The sequence below is a fragment of the Heterocephalus glaber genome, unplaced genomic scaffold, assembly GCF_053883595.1.
Source record: "Heterocephalus glaber isolate CG9 unplaced genomic scaffold, H.glaber_assembly_v1.0 deba00000331, whole genome shotgun sequence".
Classification (NCBI taxonomy): Eukaryota; Metazoa; Chordata; class Mammalia; order Rodentia; family Bathyergidae; genus Heterocephalus; species Heterocephalus glaber.
Window position 1 is genome coordinate 56,500,027 of NW_028258142.1, and position 20,015 is coordinate 56,520,041.

The following is a 20,015-nucleotide window of genomic DNA, read 5'->3' on the forward strand; positions in this document are numbered from 1 at the left end:
GAGTAGAGGCCTGCTCAGCTCTCAGTTCTAGAGGTTCAAGGACCAGGCAGTAGCCTTGGCTCGATTCTGGTGTCGCCTTCTTACATGCAGAGTTCCAAGGGGGCACTGATACCACATGGCAGAGACAGGGCATATGTGTTTATGTGTGGTCTCCCTCTCTCTTCATAAAGTCACCAGGACCAATCCTAGGAGCGCCATCCTGGTGGCCTTACCCTAATCACCTCGTGAAGGTCTTGCTTTTAAATAACAGAGTTGGATTAACTTTCCACTCACTCTCTTAATACCATTAATGTGTGACTTTGGGGGTTAAACTCTTGTGTGGGTTTGGAGGGAAAAAACATGTTGAAACCAGAGCAGTTCCTGAGGACATGTCACTGCCGAGGAGTCTCCCCAGCCTTGAAGGTTTAGCCGGGCAAAGGGGTAAGAATTAGGAATTCAGAAGAAAGAAGTAGATTCATTCACTCTCTGCCCCCCCCACCCCCCCGCAACACAAGAGTCACCATCTTAGCCATTTTTTTTTTTTTTGGTACCAGGGATCGAACTCGGGACCTTCTGCTTGTGAGGCAGGCAGCGGAACCACTGAGCTAAATCCCCGGCCCCATCTTAGCCATTTTTAAGTGGACTGCCCAGGGACATTAAGTACCTTCACATTGTCGCCCAGCCATCCCTGTCATCCATCCCCACTGATGTTTCTTCTTCCCAAACTGAAACTCTGTAGCCATCAAACATAACTTTCCCTTCCTGCGCCCCAAGCCCGCTAATCTACTCTTTCTCTAAGTTGCATGACGCAGTAACTGACATGAGTGGACTCAGACAGTTGTGTCCTTCTAAGTCTGGCTTATTTGCACACAACATAAAGTCTTCCAGGTCCGTCCATGCTGTGGTGCTTCCAGAACTTCTTTCTGTTTGAAGGCTGGCGAGTGTCCCATTGTGTATACACCATGTTCATCCGTGAACACAGTGACCTCTTCAGGTACCTGTTTGAGTCTCTGCTTTCAGTGGACTTTTGGATTTGTTTTATTTTTTGGTTTTTTGAGACAAGGTCTCACTACGTAGCTGAGGCTGGTCTTGAACTCACTGTGTAGCCCAGGCTGACCTGAAACTCTAGGACCTCCTGCCTCAGCCTTCTGAGTGCTGGGATTACATCCATGCTCCCCTACCTGGTTTCAGTGAGATCTTTTCATCTAAGCTGTATGGAGCTTGCATGATCCCTTTCTTGGGTTCCTGGCCGTGAGACAAGGTGGAGCAAGAAGTCAAGGCCTTGGTTCTACTTCCCACTACCACAGACCAGCAGACACCTGGAGCAAGTCACTCACCACCTCCGAGTCACAGCCTCCCTTCTACCCTGTGGCTTCTGCCCCAGGTGACCCTGTGTGGGATGTGGTGGACCCAGACTTGGAGCACTCAGCCACCCCTGGCTTCTGGTTCCTTCTCCGTGAAATGAGGGGTGGACCTGGGTGTACAAAGTCTGTCACTAGCCGGGAATACAGTGTGCACTCCAGGAGGCTGAGGCAGGAGGATTGAAAGTAAATCCAGCCTGAGCAACTTAGCAACTTAGTGTGGCCCTGTCTCAAAGTAAAAAACATGCTGGGGACGTAGCTAAGTGAAGACCCTGGGTTAGATCCTCAATACCTGAAAAAGTTAAAAAGCAATAGTTTTCTGGACGTGAGCATGACCCTCACATGTGGTGAGGTGGATGTGTGGGAGCAACTCTTGTGGCTGGAAGACCAGGCTGGCCAGCTGCCCGGCAGCCACCCCTCTGCAAGGCCTTGCCGCCTGCTGCTCATCCTTTCTCAGAAGGTTCTGTGAGGCGGGAGAAAGTGAGGCACCTGCAGAGAGGGACTCCCTGCGAGGGTGAGCGGCAGGAGAGGCCTGGACACTGCGGGGCCTGCCGCGTAGGCAGTGTGGCTGCCTGGCCTCCCCGAGGCTCTGCGGGGCCCAGAGCACAGTGTCACTGTGCATCGGTGACAGCATGGCACTCACCTGTGAAATTTCACCGACCGCCTCAGCCAACAGCCAGCTAGCTCATGTGGAGAGGGAATTTTCAAGAGGTTTAGGAGGGAGAGGGGGAAGGGCACAGACGGAAGTGAGATGTGCTAAGCGCAGGCACCAATTCCCCACGCAGAACGCAGTCACCACGCACTGCACACTCGTACTAATAAGAGCAAAAGTTGCAAAGTTTGAAAAGGGGCCCAGGAGAAAGGCGGGTGGCTCTACAAACATTTCCAGGAAGGAGCAGATGGCGAAGGCACCAGTGTGGCTGTGCAAGTCACCTTATTTTCAAGTAAGGGCTGGTTTCAAAATTGAGAGATATGTTTTTCTTGGCAAAAGGTGCTGTTAATAGGAAGAAGCAGGCCAGCTGTCTGCCTCGCAGCAGGCTGGGCTTCTCTAAGCTAAAGAAACTTGTGGAGGTGCAGATGCGCAAGTCCCGGCCCCTGAGCTTCGCGTGGGGGTCGGGGAGACACCTCCTCACAGGCAAGGGGCAGTCAGAGACCCGGGAGAGACACCGGGCAGAGAAGGCCTCCAAGAGTTGAACAAAGGGGCCAAAAGATGCCGGCGTGATGGCACAGGCCTCTAATCCCACACTTGGGAAGCTGAGGCAAGAGGGTTGCCATGCGTTTGAGGCCAGCTTGAACTACAAATTGAGACCCTGTCTCAAAAAAAAAAAAAAAAATCCCCCGGAGGCAGCAGGGGCAGTAGCAAAGGAGATGAAGATAATGGTAAGAAGCTGGAAAGGCAAGTTGGGTCCTCCAGGAATGTGAAGCATGGCCAACACCCACGAGTAGGCTGCGGCGAGTGGGTAAGCTGCAGAGGGCCCCACATCTCACCAGGCTTGTGTACGGAAGGTGCCGGGTGCGCAGCTGCAGACTTCCTCCTGAGGTGGGAACGGAAAGCTGGTGAGTGGGTGAGGACGGGCCCTCTGACCTGCTCCTCTCCTTACCACCGTGTTCCCAGTTGGGGACCAGAAGAGGTCCTGAGGACAGCACACGCAGTGCCCTGGAGGGGGAGGGGAGCTGACATTCGTGAGGACCCATGCTTCAGTGACTCTCGTCCAACACAGCCTACTTGCCAAAGCAAGTCCCTCAGGGGACTATTGTAGTCAGGACTTGCAAGGGAATAGATTTAATACAGGACACAATTTACAGGATTATTTTATAATATTCACCCCCAAAATCAAATGCAGAGGAGTGCAAGAGATCTGTCCATGCACTAGAGATTCAAAGAATCCACCCAAGGGCTTGGATCCATGGCAATGTCCTGCATAAGTCTAGCTGAAGCCTTAGAGCCCAAGGCAGTGTCCTCTGTGAATCCAGCCAGAGGCCTGGAGCCCACAGCATTGTCTCATGCAAGTCCATATCCAGGATCTGCACTGAGAAGGCCCAAAGACCAGTGGTGGAAGCCAGGAAGCCTGTGCTGGCAGGGTGAAGGGTCTGTGCCACCAGGCTGAGGGATCTGCACTGCAGCCAGGAAGCAACCCTAAAGGTGAAGACCAGAGCTCCCCTGAAGAAAACAGCAGCCATCCCTGACAACAGCAAGGACCCGAGCTCCTCCTCCAATGAGAACAGCCAAGTTCGCATCAGGAAAACCAGCTGTGGCAAGCTTCTCCAGGAAAATCAACAGCAAATGATTCCAGTTCTCCTTTATGCCATTGGCAGCAATCCTCAGGTCCATCTTCCACACCCAGAACCACACTGACTCAGTTCAGCTGGGCAAGTTGACCATTAGTTAATCTGCCACAGCTTTCTCACAGAAACTATTTTGACCTGCAGAATGCAGAATTCTGGAGACAAGAAATAGCTTGTCTTGAGCAGATGTTCCAAGTGCAGGGAGAAGTTGGGCCTCTGCTTCCCACACACTTTTCATGCCAACCATGTAGAGGCACCTCTGGTGTCTCAGTCCCGTGACTGCTCCATTCCTAAGACTTTTCTGGAATTCCTGCCTCTGAGAGAGACAGAGGTAACATCTCTCTCCTCTGGCTTCAGCTATTTGCAGATAGTTAATGAATTAGCTGCTGTCTTTCTCAGGAAACACCTGGCTTCTTGGAATATGTGTCATGGGCCAGGAAAATGGGAACGCTGGGAGAGGTAGGAGATGGTGCTGTGGACAAGGCAGCTTGACAGTGTGTGTCCTGAGGTCTGGTGACCTCCATGTGATATGAGATGGAGATGAGAGTTGTAAATGCCCCTCCAAGAAAGGGATGAGGGAGACATGGGCTGCTGCCTCCTCTTTCTTTTTTTTTTTGTGGTTCCAGGGATTGAACTCAGGACCTTGTGCTTGCGAGGCAGGCGCAGTGCCACTAAGCTGAATCCCCAGCCCCTCTTTCGGTTTTTGCAGAGTTTGCAAATTGCATCCCCACCTCCTTAGCATTTTCCACACCACAGCTTGGCTCAGAGCCAGACTAATGCAGGGGACGAGGGAGCATGGGGCGGGGCACCAAGTGGGAAGGTGTTGGGGCTGTGAAATGGTACAGTCTGAGCTTGTGAAAAATGACGGGAGTGACCAGAGCCTTCTGCTGAAACCCTTTCTGCAGGTCCTCACAGCTGGGCTGTCAGTGCTGCTCTTTGACGTGACCCTGACCAGCGCAACCTTGGGATGGTGAGTCTCGTGCAGAGCTAGGAGTTACAGATTTGTTGTTTGGGTGTCGCTGGGATATTTTTTGCACAAATGTTGAAGAAAGGGTGTATCTCCATCCTGATGTAAATCCTGTATTAGTGAAGGCTTCTTTTTTTTAAAAAACAACTCTTAATGACATGTAAATTTGTGTTCAGAAGAGTGCATATATCACTTCCACACCCTTCCACACCACATACAACCTGACAGATTTTCAACACTGGAACATTTCATATGTCCTGTACCCTGTGTCCTGCACACCTCCCAGCCACTCACCCACACAAGAGAAGCCACTGTCCCTTGGTGTCCACAGGGGTCGGTTGTCCCATGACCCCTCCAAGATTCCAAACCCCATGGGTTGGCCACCTGCTGGGGAGGGATGGGGGCTCGTGGAGACAGGGCTGGGTGGGGAGGCCCTGGAGGTCAGGCGGGGGAGCCTTTCTATGCCTTGTCCATGGCATCATGCTCCCACCTCTGGGCTGAAGGTGAGGGCACCCTGCCTGGCCACCTTCCTCGTGGGTTTCCTATGGGCCATGACTTGTCATCCTCCAGGTCCAGGCAGCCTCTGAGGGGCCTCGATGACCACACCTCATGCAAGGTCTCGAGTCATTTCCTGCCCCTGTGTTGATTTTCCTCCTGACAGCCCTGACCACCATCCCCTTGCTGGTTCTTTTTCTGCTTGGAAGGGTCTGCCTGCCACCCAGAGGCCAACATGAAGGACGCTGTGGGGTGTGCAGAACAGGGCTGGTGAAGGGTGGCAGGGAGGGTAACTGGGGCAGGTGGCACTTTAGCAAGATGGCAGAGGCAGAGGTAGGGGATGACTGCACAGGGTGCATGGGACACAGTTGCTGAGACTTGCCGTCTGAGGGGATACCTGGGGAAGTAGACGTGGTAGTTGGGATGGTGACCTCCCAACAAAGGCCACGTACACTGACAACAGCTCTGAGAGCCCATGATTCACAAAGAGTTTGGTCCACTAGTGACACAGGATGTGTGGATGCTGCTTGAGAAGGCTTTACTATAGCAGCAGTGCCCAGCTGTGACCAGCACACCAGGCTTGTCCTTCCCAATGAGGCCCTATGAACATATTAATGAAGCAGTTGTGTGCCTTCACCTCTGTATCAGTCAGCTTTCCCATTGCTGAGACACAATACTCAATACAACTTAAAGGAAGAGAGGTTTAATTTGGCTCACAGTTCAGGGGATTCAGTCTATGGTCATCTGGCTCCATGGCAAAAACATCATGGTGGAGAGAACTGTTCACCTCCTGGCAGCCAGGAAGCAGAGAGAGAAGGAGGGAGCAGGGGACAAAAACACACCCTTCCAGGTCATGTCTCACCTCCTAACAGCACATTCAGCTGTGAACCCATCAATGGACCGACCCACTGATGCGTATAGCATCTCCAAAGATCCAGTCACCTTTCAAACACATGAGACTTTGGGGGGACATTTTACATCTAAACCATAACATTTCTGCACACAAGACTTTCTGCTGGTGAGCTGAGCAAGAGGAAAACTATCTGTTCCACATTACTAATATGCAAACCAGTGGTTTTGACCATGACCAAGAGTTTCGGTTTCTGTCTGCACAGGAGGTGAAGGTGAGGGAGGAAGTGATGGGGAGATCAAATGCTCTTGTCAATGGCCAGCTTTAATTTGGTACAGAGATACTTAGGTATTTTCAAATGATAGAGTAATGTGCTATTTGTAAGACATTTGGAACAATACAGAAATACATAAAGTATTGTGCCAGCTATTCCTCAGACCGTACTAATATCTAGAATATATAAACAACTCAAAAATGTTACACCTTCCAAAATAAATGTCCCAATCAAAAAATGGGCAACTGAAATGAACAGACACTTCTCAGAAGAAAAAGTACAAATGGCCAATAAATACATGAAGAAATGTTCAACATTGCTGCCCATTCGAGAAATGTAAATTAAAACAACACAGAGATTCAGTCTTACTCCAGAAAGAATGGCCATCATCAAGAAATCAAATAAAGGGGGCCCGGGGATTTAGCTCAGTGGTTCCGCTGCCTGCCCTGCAAGTGCAAGGACCCGAGTTTGATCCCTGGTACCAAAAAAAAAGAAATCAAATAAGGGCTGGTGATTTAGCTCGGTGGTGCTGCCACCTGCCTCCCAAGCACAAGGTCCCAAGTTCAATCCCTAGTACAAGAAAGGAAGGAAGGAAGGAAGGAGGGAGGGAAAGAGAGAGAGAGAGAGAGAGAGAGAGAGAGAGAGAGAGAGAGAAAGAGAAAGAAAGAAAAAAGAAAAGAAAGAGAGAAAGAAAGAAATCAAATAAAGGGCCGGGGATTTAGCTCAGTGGTTCCGGCACCTGCCTTGCAAGCGCAAGGTCCCGAGTTCGATCTCCGGTACCAAAAAAAAAAAACAACACACACAAGAAATCAAATAAAAATAAATACTAGTGAGGCTGTGGGGAAAAAAGAACCCTTCTCCATTATTGGTGGGAAAATAAACTGGTGCAAACACTGTGGAAATCAGTATGGAGATTCCTCAGAAAATTAAAACTAGAAATTCTATTTGACCCAGGTATTCCCCTTCTAGGTATCTTCTCAAAAGAATTAAGGAAACCATATTACAGTAATACATGCATACCCATGTTTATAGTAGCACAATTCATAACAGCTAAATCTTGGAAGCAGCCTCTATGTCCATCAACAGGTGAATGGATAAAGAAAACATAGCATTTATGCACAATGCAGTACTGCTCTGCCATAAAGAAGGATAAACTTGAGTCATTTGTAGGGAAATAGATGCACCTGGAGGCCATAATGTTAAGTAAAATTAATCAGACACACGAGCTTAACTATTGCGTGGTGTCTCTTATATGAGAAACCCAAAGTATAAATAAAGAGCAAAATAAAAGGTAGATGATAAGAAGCAGCGAGAGAGGTCTTTTGCAAAAGAGAAGGGGACCAGGAGGTGGAGGGAGGGGAGAGGACAGAAGGAGGAGGTGGAAAAAGAATGAAGGTGTGTTACGTACATGTACCTGCTCCACAGAAGGAATGTCATCACTGCAACTGCAAACATAGTAATTACGAAATAATAATTGAAGAAATAAGTGTGTGTGTATGTGTGTGTGTGTGTGAGAGAGAGAGATACATTAAGTAAAATATACAAGTCTCTTCCTTCCCTCAGTTGCCTCTTGCTGGAAGTAGCCCAGGTTTGTTAATGGTGAGCGCAGTGCAGTGTTTGTCAGGTTGTGTATTTCAGGGGAGCCCTGGAAGGAGGGAACAGATTTGAGGGCCCAGCCACAGTAAGGTGTCTGTGGTCAGGCAGTGCTAGCCGAGTGAGATGAAATTGATACAGGGGAAAGTATAACTCCCAACCCACCAGATGTCCGATAGTCCAAGTGCGTGTCCCCTGAAATGGAAGCGTGAATTCCAAAGGACAGTGGAGATTAAGAGTATGAAAGGTTTATTGGGGAACAGGAATAGCTCCTGAGACAGGAGAGGTCCCAGAAGTGGGTTGCTACTGAGGGCACTTCTCTGAGAATGTTGTAATAGAGCAAAATCATGAGGTGGGTACAAAATCACGAGGCAAGTGCCACGTGGGTCAAAGTATAATCAACCAATGGGACACAAGGACAGCTGCCTAGCTAATATTGATCCAGTAGGGAAACAGGTCCCTTAGCAAGGGTGCATGGAAAGAACAAAGGCATTTTGGGGAAGGGATGGGTCCAGATGCTCTGTCATTCACCTGGTTGACTGAGGCCTATCTGGATTTACTGGACCAGGTGATACGAATTATAGTGTGATTCCAGGTTACTGCTTATCCCTGAGGGAGGTGTGTAGGTCTGGTCATTACATCTTTATCTCGAGGCCTGATCTTCAGATGCGCCTCCAGCTACAATTCTGATATCTTTCTTTTTTCTGCTGATTTCCTTGAGAACTCAGTTCCTCTCTTGACTGGATATTAATTTCTGTCTAACTTAGTTGCCTATAATAAAATTTTCACACATGAACAGTTTGACCCTTGATAAGTCTTCACCTGGCCACCAGCCTGCTGGCCAAATGGCAGCTTTCCTTCCTTGTGACCATGAGCTGCCTGCCTGGACTGAATCAGAATAACTTATATTCTTATTGCTGTTTCCTTATTTCTTATCCCTTGTTTGATAAAAGAAAAGAAAAACAAGCTGAGGGCCACTTTAGATGATGCCTATTTCCATTCTGGTTCTGATATCTTCATTGGCAGATTTTTGCCCCACGCAAAAGCACTGTTAATATTAAAGTGCACACGTGTTTTAGAATTGCTTTTATATTTCTCTGTCAGCATGTGCAAAGAAAAAAAGCATGTGATTGCCTAGCTTTGCTCAAGCATGGTTCCAGAACAGCATGGTACTAGAAGAAAAGTGTTTTTTCCCATGCCTGGGATCAGAGTAATAGCTGGTGCCTTCCCTGTCTCTTTTTTTCCCCCCAAATTGGACCTGGACTCGTCACCTGTTTGATCAGGACTTCAGTGGTGGCTGGTGGGGACCAGCAGTGGCGCCTGGCTATGGCCATGGCAGCCTCCATCTCCCAGGACTTCCTGCAGATAATGCCCCGGGTGTGGTCATAGTGATGGAAAGCACAGTGTTATTTTGAAACAGCAGCAGGAGATTCCTGTGGATAAGTGTGAGGGGCAGGGCCTGCAGCCCTGTGGGATACAGATGGGAAAGTCTGGGAGGTGAGCTTGCACTTGTGTGGCCTTGGACTGGAAGAGACTCTCTCAATAAACAGGTATTTACCACACACCTGAATCGTGCCAGGAACTGATCTTAGGTGGAAGTCAGAAGTTGCTGTCTCCATGTTGTCTGCAGATGCCCATTGCCCTGCCTGAGGGCAGGCTGGATGGCTCTCAGAGGAAGGGATTCCTAAACTCTCTCAGGAGTTGCTATGGGGACATTTCCTGCCCCAAGAAGAAAAATGGAAGGAAAAGAAAAATTAGGAAACAACCTCACACTTTTTTATGTTAATATTACCTCACGACAGCCCTCCAAGTCATCCGCGTGTTAAAGATGACGCTGAGGTTCAGAGTCGTTTCCCAGCCTCTTAGAGCTGACAGGGTTTGGATCAGGACTCGAATCCAGGCCTCTGTATCCAAAGCCCTGTAACCTCCCAGCATGGATTTGAGAAACACCAAGGACAAGGGGTGTAGACAGGACGTAAGGTCACTTGTGCGGCAGGTGTAAGAGAAATGGCCTCAATATTCCTCTTCCCACCAGAGTGGTGGTGTTAGCCTGCTTCGCATCGCTGTAACTAATAACTGAGATGATCACCCTGGAAGAAGGTCAGGTTTATTTTGACTTCGCTCATTGCTTCTGAGCCTGTGGTCAGGCAGCACGTCATGTCCGGAAGCAGGCGGTGGAACAGATGCTCACTACCTCATGGTGGCCAGGAGGGGGGTCCAGGGTCCCATAGTTCTGCCTGTGACCTAGCTTCTTCCCATTAGGCTCCATTTCTTTATTTTGGTTTTGGTTTTTGAGACAAGGTCTGGCTATGTAGTTCAGGCTGGCCTTGAACTTTCAGCGATCCTCCTGCCTCAGCCTCCCAAGTGCTGGAGTGACAGGCATGCGCCATCATGCCTAGCTGTAAGCTCCATTTGTTAAAGATCCTACCACCTCCCAGTAACACCCCAGACTGGCGAGCAAGCACTGACACACGGGCCTTTGGAGGACACATCCAAACCACAGCCCTGTCGTCTATAATGAGCATCCAGTGATTCGACAGCAAATAGCAGGTGCATTCCCCAGAGCAACTCACTTCTAATGCTTGTTCAGGGGTGAGCTGGTGAATGAAGACATTTTGGGGAACAATTTTGGGAAAAACGTCTTAGACTTTTACACTCTAGTTATGATTCCATCAGTCAGTTATAGATGTTTATTGAGTGGCTGCTGTATGTGTTGTATGTGGCAGCCATTAAGAAGCACAGGGCATCATGTAAACTTGCAGGAGTGTTCAGGGAAAGGGAAGTGAAAAGGACGGTTCTTGGGTTGCACAGGACAGCAGCTGTGGGAATGCCCTGCGGGTGTGAGGAGGAAGGGCCCAGGAGTGCCTGAAGGAGGCCTTGACACCGGCCCCGCATGGGGCCTTACACTGGAGGAGGAGGAGGCTTAGCCAGGCCAAGAGGGAGAAGAGGACTGGACCCCTCACCCAGAGAAAACAGGGCCAGAGCACGGGGGAGGAGCTGTCCGTGGGTCTCATGATTCAAGCTGGGGCTGGAGCCCAGTGAGCTGACCCCACACTCCCTCCTGTCCTGAGGAGGAATGGCACAAACTGGACAGACCAACCACTCCCAAAACCTGCCTGCCAAGAAAAGAAACACTTCCGTCCTGGTTGAGATGCTTCCACACATTTCTGTACCCTAAACCTTTATAGTGTTAGTATAAATTCTTGACAGTATTTTTCTTTCTTACGCATATGAGATATGATGGAAAAAGTGAATGTTTAAATTTTAAAAAAATTATTATTGTGAAAGACACACTGCCATGAATCCCCCTCAGAAATTCCCATCACCTCAGATACACTTATCCCATTGTTCTGCCACTTTCTCAGTTCTGGGACCCCTCTTTTGTGGCCTTAGTTGTCCTGTCATGACTGCCTGAATGAACTCAAAACATTCACCTTTCATGGTCATTTAGACTTTGGGGGAGAGCCAGAAGTCACAGGGTGCCACACCCAGGAAATAAGCCGGATGAGGACTCACTGCCATGTTTTTCCCAGCCTGCCTTTCTGTTGGACAGCACTTGGCAGCAGCATGCACTGTATTTTTTTTTAATCACGTCTTATAGGGGCACTCATGAAAGAGAACTTCCAGAACTACTTAGAAACTGGCAAGAATGATGGCATAAGTGTGTTCAAAGTGAGCAGGAGTATTTTGAAGGGGATTCATGGCAATGTATCTTTTATTGTGATAATTTTTTAAAAATTTAAACATTTAACTGTATATTTTGGTCATTACTTGTTAGCTTTCCTTGGCCATATTTTGTAGAGTTTCAAAATGAATGAAAGAAACCCAGATGTTAAACCAAGTGTGAGAAACAAGAATGAGACAGCTCTCCTGAGGTGAGGAAATGCTAGGTTGGAACATTTGAGAACAACAGTCTTTAAGAGGCTGTGTCACATCCTGTGGACCTGAGGTATGCCCTAAAGAAAATGGAAAGAGAGGCTCTGTGTCCCCAAATCGAGGAAGCAGCATGTGTGATTATTGCAAAAGGAACCTTGACTTTGGAATTTCCTGGTTTTTTAGAAATCTTGAGGTTAAGGATGGTGTATTTTCAGCCTCAAAGAATTTTCCAACCGCAGCAGGGGGAGAGTCAGATTGCAGTTCAGATCCCTGTCTAGCACAGCTTAGCGCAGCGCGGGGCGCTTTGTCTGCACACTGAGTGTGTTCCAGGGTGGCTGGATGACTCTCTTAGGTCCTAGATGGGGGTGGACTGGTCTTTGTCTCCGAAGTTGCAAAGGGCAGCTGCTGCAGGCCTGTTTTTTTCAGACCTACTGTAATTGCCTGTATAGTTATTGTTTCCTGTGTTTTACTTTCCAAATTTTGAATTAGTTATCACCATTTAGAAATCGGGTGATTTCCACACACAAGTCCGGATTCCCAGATTCTTTGGGAAATGGGGAACAGCTGGGAGTTAACGTTGAGCCTGCGCTTGCACATGTTAGGCAGTTGCTCAAGTCAGCATGGCGACAGCATCCCAGCCACCCGCCACCTGGCCAGCCGCGTCCTCGCCCCCCTGTGTCAGTTTATCCATTCCATGCGGTGCTGGGCTCTGAGCCCACAGAGCTAAAGTACAGTCCCTGATTCCAGGGAGGGTGGTGCATGCACATGCCATTGTCCCCCTTCTTGGGTGGGCAGCAGCTTTGCTGCACGGAGTAGGCATCGAAAGTAGGGTTTCTCACTTTTGACCATCAGTGTCTGGGACCAGGTAATTCTTCATCGTGGGGGTGCTGTCCTGTGCCTTGAACCCCAGATACCACATGCTAGTGTGGCACCCCCTAAGGTGGAGTGGAAAATGTCTCCAGACACTGTGTAGCGTCCCTTGGGAGGGACAAAGTCATCCCTGTCGGGAATCACTGGTCTCAAGGTGCATGGACACCAGTGAAGAAAATGCCATTTGAAACTGGAGCGAGATGCTACAGAATCTGCTTATCTCCTGATTGCAGATTTGGATCAGCTCAGGGGTCCTGTCCTTAGTGTCCCTGCCACCCACTCTGGGCTTGGCTCTTCGAGCACTGGTGACACCAAGTGCCAGTTCCACATGCAGGCTTATCCTGAGCAAGGGTTTGTGTACCTTTGCATGGCATCTGGCACCGAGAGCAGCTGAGTAACCAGCCTCCTGACACTGTCCCCGATGGTCACCACCCAAGCGCCCAACGTTGGTCAGTTGTTAAAGCCTTTAATTAAAAGCAACTGCTCTTGTCTAGCCAATTATCTTGTTTTTAATTATAAAAACCATTTCAAGCTTAGTAATTTCAATATCCAGATTTTTATTTAATTATTTTTTTAATTAACAGAGGTTGACGATGTATATTGATATTCATTCCCTCTATTTTGCAATCTTGGCAAAGAAGTTTCAATGCTTAGAAAAGAGAAGTCCTGGCCCCTGAGCCAAATCCCTTCCGGTAGAATTTGTTGTGGGGCCTCCCCTCTCAATCCCCTTTTACAGAGCAGAGAGCCACCCTTCTCTTTGGAATGGCCTAGGGACAAACCAGGGAAGGAAAAACCAAAACACAACTTCTGTGCTCCAAGGGCTCCATGAGAGACTTCTCCTTTGCCTGCCATCCCTGACCTGCCAGTGATCACAGAGGCTCCCAACTATGAGAGTCGCTCATGTTGGTCCTGGTAAAACCACACTGAGGGGCTTTAGAAAATGCTCTTACCTCATCTTTCAGCGAAGATCCCTTTGCTTTTAGGGGAGTTCATAGAGACTGCCCAAGCCTGTGCATAGCAAATGAATTTAGTAGCAAAGAAAACTTCCTCACTCCAAAATACCTTTAGGATCACAGTGTCTGAAATTTGTCAGTTTTCCATTTGAAGTCAAAATTTGAAATCTCTTTAAAATGCCATCTAACTAGAGCCTTCTCAATAACTATTGCCCATGACTTCTCCAATGTTATCATAGTTTATCGGATGACCAGTTGGCACTCAACAACTCTCTGCAGGGATTCGACTTCAGGCAGTTACATTTTGGTGTTATTTGGAATATGGATGGGAGATGGGGTCCAAGCTTAATAATTCATTCATTGGTTCAGTAGTTACTTGGTACTTGCATTAGGTGGATTCCTGCAGCCAGCAGAAGGGCACAGTCTCCATCCTATTGGGTTTCCTAGGAATTAAATGAATGACCACAATAATAAACATAAAATTGAGATGAGGCCTTTGGTCCCCCTAAAAGACAGAAGGGCTGGGAGGCGCTGAAATCACCCTAGGGATGCGAAGCTTGTGTTGGCCACATGTGCTCTGCAATCTGATGATTATGTCATAGCTACATAAAGTGTGTTCGTTTCAGAAATGACGGGGATTACCAGATTTGCAAACAGTTCAATCAAGCTCTGACTTAAATAGTTGTAATGCTATTAAGATTCTTGGACCCTATGTCAGCTTCTCCTGCTGTTTGGAAAACAACATCAAAGCTCACCTCCCTGGCCTTCTTCACAGTCAGCAAACCAAGGCTTGTTTTCATTTTAGCGTTCACTAAGCTCCGTGGGTGTTTTGTGAAGTAACTGCACTAAAGGGGTGAAAAGCAAGGTCATTAGACTCAGCATTGTTCCTGGGCTGTGGGAGGACAAATGGCCCAGGGCCAGCCGCCAGGCGGGTTGCTCCCTGGTGATTAAGGAGGATTAGTGGGAAGTGTATAAAATGGCTGAGTCCAGTTGCATTTGCAAAAGTGAAAGCCTCCAACACAGAGCCCCGTACAGTCCTCGCCTCGGGTAGCAGTGACCCTGCACCTGCCTGGAACATAGAGATGGCACCTGCGTTCTTTACTGGGTACTGGGGGAGCAGCAGATCGGTTCAAGGGAAAAGCCAGGCCTTCAGAGAAAAGCCTGTTGGGCCAAAGAATGGCTTGCCCTTTCCTTTCCTCTTCTTTCCATAGGATAGAGGTGACAGAGCCCCCAGCTTTGGGCACGGATCTAGACAAGGGACAAGCAGGCCCCCAGCTTCACATATGACTTGTCCTTCAAAATGTTAAAATAGTTAAATAGAATTGATCCATATATTCTTAATTATAATAGGATTCCTATAGGAACAAGAAAAGGACATTCCTGCTTGGAGCTTTCAGATACTCAGCATGGATCTCCCTCACACACCCTCAGTCTCTATTGTCAGCAGGGTAGAGGCACCGCCTGCCCTCCCTCAGTGACCAGCTCCTTGATGGTGCAGAGAGGCTACAAGCACGTCCCCAGTCTCCAGGATGAGGAAAGAGTAGGCTTCTATAATCTCTTTCCCCAGAAGGCAGGGCTTGACTCACAAGTATTAGGGCACTGGGAGGAGGACCCATATCTCGATCAGTCCCCAAGGCTGCCAGTCCAGCGCCCTTAACAGTGAAGATGCCCATGAGACACACTTGTTTGATGACAGAGGTACTCGTCAGTGTCACAGGCTGGCTTGCATGACGGACGGGCCTCTCACTGGACATCTTCAGGTAGAAGTCAGGCAGCCAGCCGCCAGGAGGTCCACTGAGGGATGGCTGCTCTAGAAGTATAGTTGGTTAGAAAATAATCATATTGTATTGATTGCCCATCATAGGCAACATTATGGTTTAGATCTCAAATGTCCACCCGAAGTCTCATGTGTTCGGAAGGTGATTAGATCATGGGGGCCCTGTACGCATCAGTGGATTCAGTAACTGAATGTGCTCTTAGGACATGGGGCCTGCTTGGAGGTGTGTCACTAGGAGTGTGAGCTGGAAGGGTATCTCTTAGCCCTGGCTTCTCCCTTTTCTCTCTGCTTTCTCCCCACCGTAACACAAGTAGGCCTTTCTACCATGTGATTTCTTCGCCAGGTCCTTCTACTAGGTGGTTTCTGCCTTGGAGCTGGCTAACCATGGACTGAACCCATTGAAACTATAACCCAAAATAAACCTCTGTTCCTTTAAGTTGTGGGTATTGGGTATTTTGCCTCAGCAGTGGAAAAATGACAAAAACATAGGCCCAGCCCAGGGTGAACTGCTTCAGATGGATTGTTTCTCTGCATCACAGACACTGTTAAATGTGATCAGCTTCCATGGTCCAGATGGGGAAACTAAAGCTAAATAACATCCATAAGATTACAGTAAATAAATGCCTAAGCCAAAACTTGAACTCAGGTCTGCCTGCTTCCAAGTTTATTGGTTTTGTTTCACATATAGCCAGTTCATTTTTCTACTAAAAGTAGAAAGTGGTACTAGTTACCTATATGTCAAAGTCCCACACGTAGGTGGCACTTTTCACTAGGAATGTAATGCGAGCAGCCTGTATGTTTCACCTGTCCAGCACCCCAGACTGTGTTAGAAAGATCAAGGTACTGAGTCTGAATACGTGGGTGCCATGTCTAACTGAGCACATAAGAGGACAGGGTATCAGGAGGACAGACAGAGGAAGGGAAGAAAAAGGACTGGCAGAAAGCACAGTTGTCCCCTCTGAAAAAAAAGCCTTTTACGGTGATGGCCCAGACCCTAGAAGAAAAATGATAGGGGACTCAGACATTTAGAAGTTTAAAATAGAAAACAGAGAGACCTTTGGATGTATTACATTTTAGGCATGCTAAAATATTCAGTTCTTCCCTTCCTCACTCGCTCCAGTCCTCACACTGCTTCTTCATGTGGAAATCACTGACTGTATTTCTTTCCATGCTGTGGGAAACTCATGATTCCCCATCTGTACATTCACCTTTAAATGTTCTGTCAGTCTAAGTGAAACAGAAAGAGTCAGGCATCCTTGCCTTACTACTTAGAAGATGACAAATACCTGCATAATTTCATATCCATCAACCCTCTTTAGCCAAAAGCACCCAAGGCCCTGTGGAAGCCTCTTAAGCCCCAGCCCCTGAGAGCAGTAGGTCGAGATGAGCGACCACAGCACCTTCCTCCCCGGGGCAGCATTGAAGCCAGCCGCCCGGCCCCCTCACCACCTGCCTCGTACCTGAGGTTTGGCCCCGGGGTGGCAGGGCAGTTTCTGGCTTTACCTGCCAACAGGGTGGTCTGGGCTGGTTAATGGGAGGGACTGTGGCAGAAGGAAGGGGCGGTGCCCCTGCCCTCCTGGATGTGGCTGCTGACCTCCTGCTGTTGTTCACAGCCTCCTGCTGGGTGGGCTCGGAGAGGCCTTGCTGGTTTTCTCAGAGCACAAGGGCTGCTGATGACCGTGGTCAAGGATGGAGACTCACGAGTGGAGAACACCATGCCCTGGCCTCAAGCTCCCCGTTGGAGCATCAGAAAGAAGAACCCAAGGACAGGGTCACCGAGCCTGCCCACACCCTGCCAACCTGCATGCTGCAGAGACGAAATTGCTTGTCATGGCTTGGGGAGAACTTTGTGGGGGCTCTGGGCTGTGGCAGATGGGTGGCCGGCATTGCATCTTAACCTCTGAGACTCTCCGGGTGTGCCGTGCTCAGTTCTGCAGAAACAGGAAGTGCAGGATTTCACTGGGCTGGCTCCACACAGCTTGCTCCACCAGACCCTGCTTTGTCTGCCTGCTCTCTGCTTATCACCTAAGGTAGAGATGTTCAGAGTGACCTGTACACAAAGTAGCCTGCAACTTGCTTTTGTTCTTTACCTGGGATGTCAAACTTTCTATAGACCGATGATCAAATAGGAAAGCCTTATTCTTTTGCTCGCACAAAACTCTCTAACCACCGAGATCAGTTCTTTTCCACTTGCAGAAAGTGGCATCTGCCCAAATGTCACCATACGCCTGTCTTTGCAGCTGCCCTTTAAGCTCATGACGCGTCCTCAGCCTCCAGAGAACCACGCCGTCCAGAAGCCCAGTCCCACTCCCCGAAGGAGGACTGACCTCAAAAACTTGTGCTGAAAAGTTTGAGATGCTTTGTTTTAAGGATCTCGATATAGCCAAGGGTGTTTTGGGCTTTGGTTTGTTTTCCATCACATCCCAGGGTCCTGTTGTTTTGTAAAGCCTGGGTCTTTCTTACTTTGACACTAGCAGCGGCCAGCGCACACCATACTGTTCCCTTCTTGTCTCCGTCTGTTTCTAGATGTTTTCCTCAAGTTTTAGCCTCTGTCTTTTAGATCCATGTTCATACGTCCAGCCCTGAACTCGGGAGTCTGTGATTCGGGGCTTCCGGATCCCTGGTAGTCTCCGCCAGCCCTGGTAGGCGCCTGGGTCCCCCGAGGGTAATCTCCAGGTAATCCCATGCCTCTGTTACCCACAGGTCTACAGTTCTGTGGCCCCAGGTCAACGCCAGGGTTTTTTTGGGGGGGGTACCGGGGATTGAACTCGGGTCCCTGTGCTTGGGCAGCGGGCGGCGATACCACTGAGCTAAATCACCAGCCCCAACGCCAGGGTTTTTTATTTGTACACATACAGTAAAGACTGTTTTCTGCCAGGAGGGGCATGGTTCTATGTGGTTGTGTAATACTTATCTGCTGTGGATACAGAGAAAAATAAACCATTTATTTTCTTGGTAATTTGCCTTTTCCTCTTCAGCCATGTGGTTGGAGGGAGAAATGCAGAAAGGATTGTTGGTAACCCTGGGGAGGGAGTTCTTCGTATCTGTGTGTGTGCGTGCATGCGCATGTGTGTGTGCACGCGCGTGTGTGATACAGGGGGTTGAACCCAGGGTCTTCACACTGAGCTACATCCCCATCCCTTTTCAGATTTTACTTTTGTTTTGAGATAGGGTCTCACTAAATTGCTAAATTGCCCAGGTTGGCCTCAAACTTGCAATCTTCCTGCCTCAGCCTCCCAGAGTGCTGGGATTACAGGTGTGCAGCACCGTGCCTGGCAAGTTCTTGCATCTTTAACCTAGGAGGCTCAGACACCTCCTTCGGCCACGTCAGGGCCTCTTGCCTCTCAGTACAGAATGGCCTGAGTGGCACATTCTTAACTTGTCCATAGTGTTCCCACAGGACTCAATCATGGTTACACCAAACTCACACCTGCTGTAAGCATGAAAATACACTGATTTTGAAAACTTCATGTAAAAATTGTAATATATCGTAATTTTTATATTGATCACATTAAAATAATGACAACTCTAAATAAACATAAAATGTATACTGTCAAAGCTCATTTCTTTTTACCTTTTATAATGTGGCCACTAGAAAGTTTTAGTGTGCGGATGTGGGGTGCGTGATGCCACTGTAGGTCAGTGTGAATTCAGAGTTCATCTGGGCCCAGGAAGTGGCAAAGTAGGGGTGCGGGTGGCAGCCGCTGGGGTGCCATACCTATGGCTGCAGCTGCTGGGGCTTATGTGCCAAGCACTCCCTGCACCGTGGCTTTGATTCTTCCCACTGGGGTGCAGTGACATCCCCCCATTTCCAAGAAGATCAGTGAGATTCAGTGACTTCCAGGACCACCCAGCAGGACTCAAACCCTGGCCTTCCGCCTTCACTTTAGAGTTCTGCTGAGGAGAAGGAAGCCTGACACGAGACAGGCAACTGTTAGCTCTCCACGCAGGGCCGAGCTGTGGGCTCTGACGTCCCTGGGGTCCTGGGGACTTCCTGCTGGAGACCCTGTTCCCTCCCTTTGTCTAAGAGCAAGGTCTGTGGCCTGTGTCCCACCGCCTTCTCAGTGTCCCCACTCCCCCCCAGCCTCCTACCTGGCTTGTGCCCAAGATCCCCGGATGGCTGGGCACCCAGGAGCCCTCAGGAGAGGCTCTGCTTGTCCCAAACCATCACCTTGAGCTTCCAGGACAACCAAATGCAACCGAGTGCCGAATGCAGGCTCCGTTCCTCAGCAGTTGGAGGTGATGGCTGAGGGGCTGAGGCTGGAGGAGCAGCCCGGGAGGCAGAGCCCTCCTAGGTTGCCCCTCTCTTCACTGGGGCTGTGGTCTGCAAGGGGGCGCTGTCCCAGATGCGCCTGGACGTGTGGGAATGCAGGGAGCAGGGCACCTGTCGAGCAGTCGCCTTGGACAGAGTACTGAAGAACATGGGTCCCTAAAAGTTCCAGTGGCAGAGGCCACTCTGGTCCTTTGCTTCTTGTTTTAGGGAAAGAGGCCAAAGGATGAGGCCCCTGGCCTTTTCCCAGCCCTACCCGGCATCCCAGGCTTCAGCCCCCTCCTGAGCCCAGCTGGAAGTCTCCGAAAACGCCCCACACCGAGACCCTGTGCTGGTCCTCTCTCTCTGGAGGAGGGCTGGCTCCTTCATGTGCCAGAAGCAAGGGGATGTGGAGGAAATGGTGCCATGTGGCTTCCCAGGGCAGGTCCTTAAAGTGTCTGGGAGCTGTACTCCAGGGACAGATC

General features: G+C 49.2%; 1 protein-coding gene across 5 annotated transcripts in view; it reads left to right on the forward strand.

Annotated features, from left to right (window-relative positions):
- Slc35d4 (solute carrier family 35 member D4) overlaps positions 1-18,240 on the forward strand; it is a 108,482-nt gene extending 90,242 nt beyond the window's left edge. For 2 of the 5 annotated variants that reach the window (XM_021265154.2, XM_021265155.2), the window contains one exon: positions 16,895-18,240. In XM_021265154.2, coding sequence (XP_021120813.1) covers positions 16,895-17,185 — 291 coding nt within the window. In that variant the 3' untranslated portion in view covers positions 17,186-18,240. Of the gene's footprint in view, positions 1-4,531; positions 4,597-16,894 lie in introns of those variants that run through there. The other 3 variants (XM_004853159.3, XM_021265157.2, XM_087194075.1) reach the window with 3 other exon arrangements.
- Positions 18,241-20,015: the final 1,775 nt, after the last annotated feature.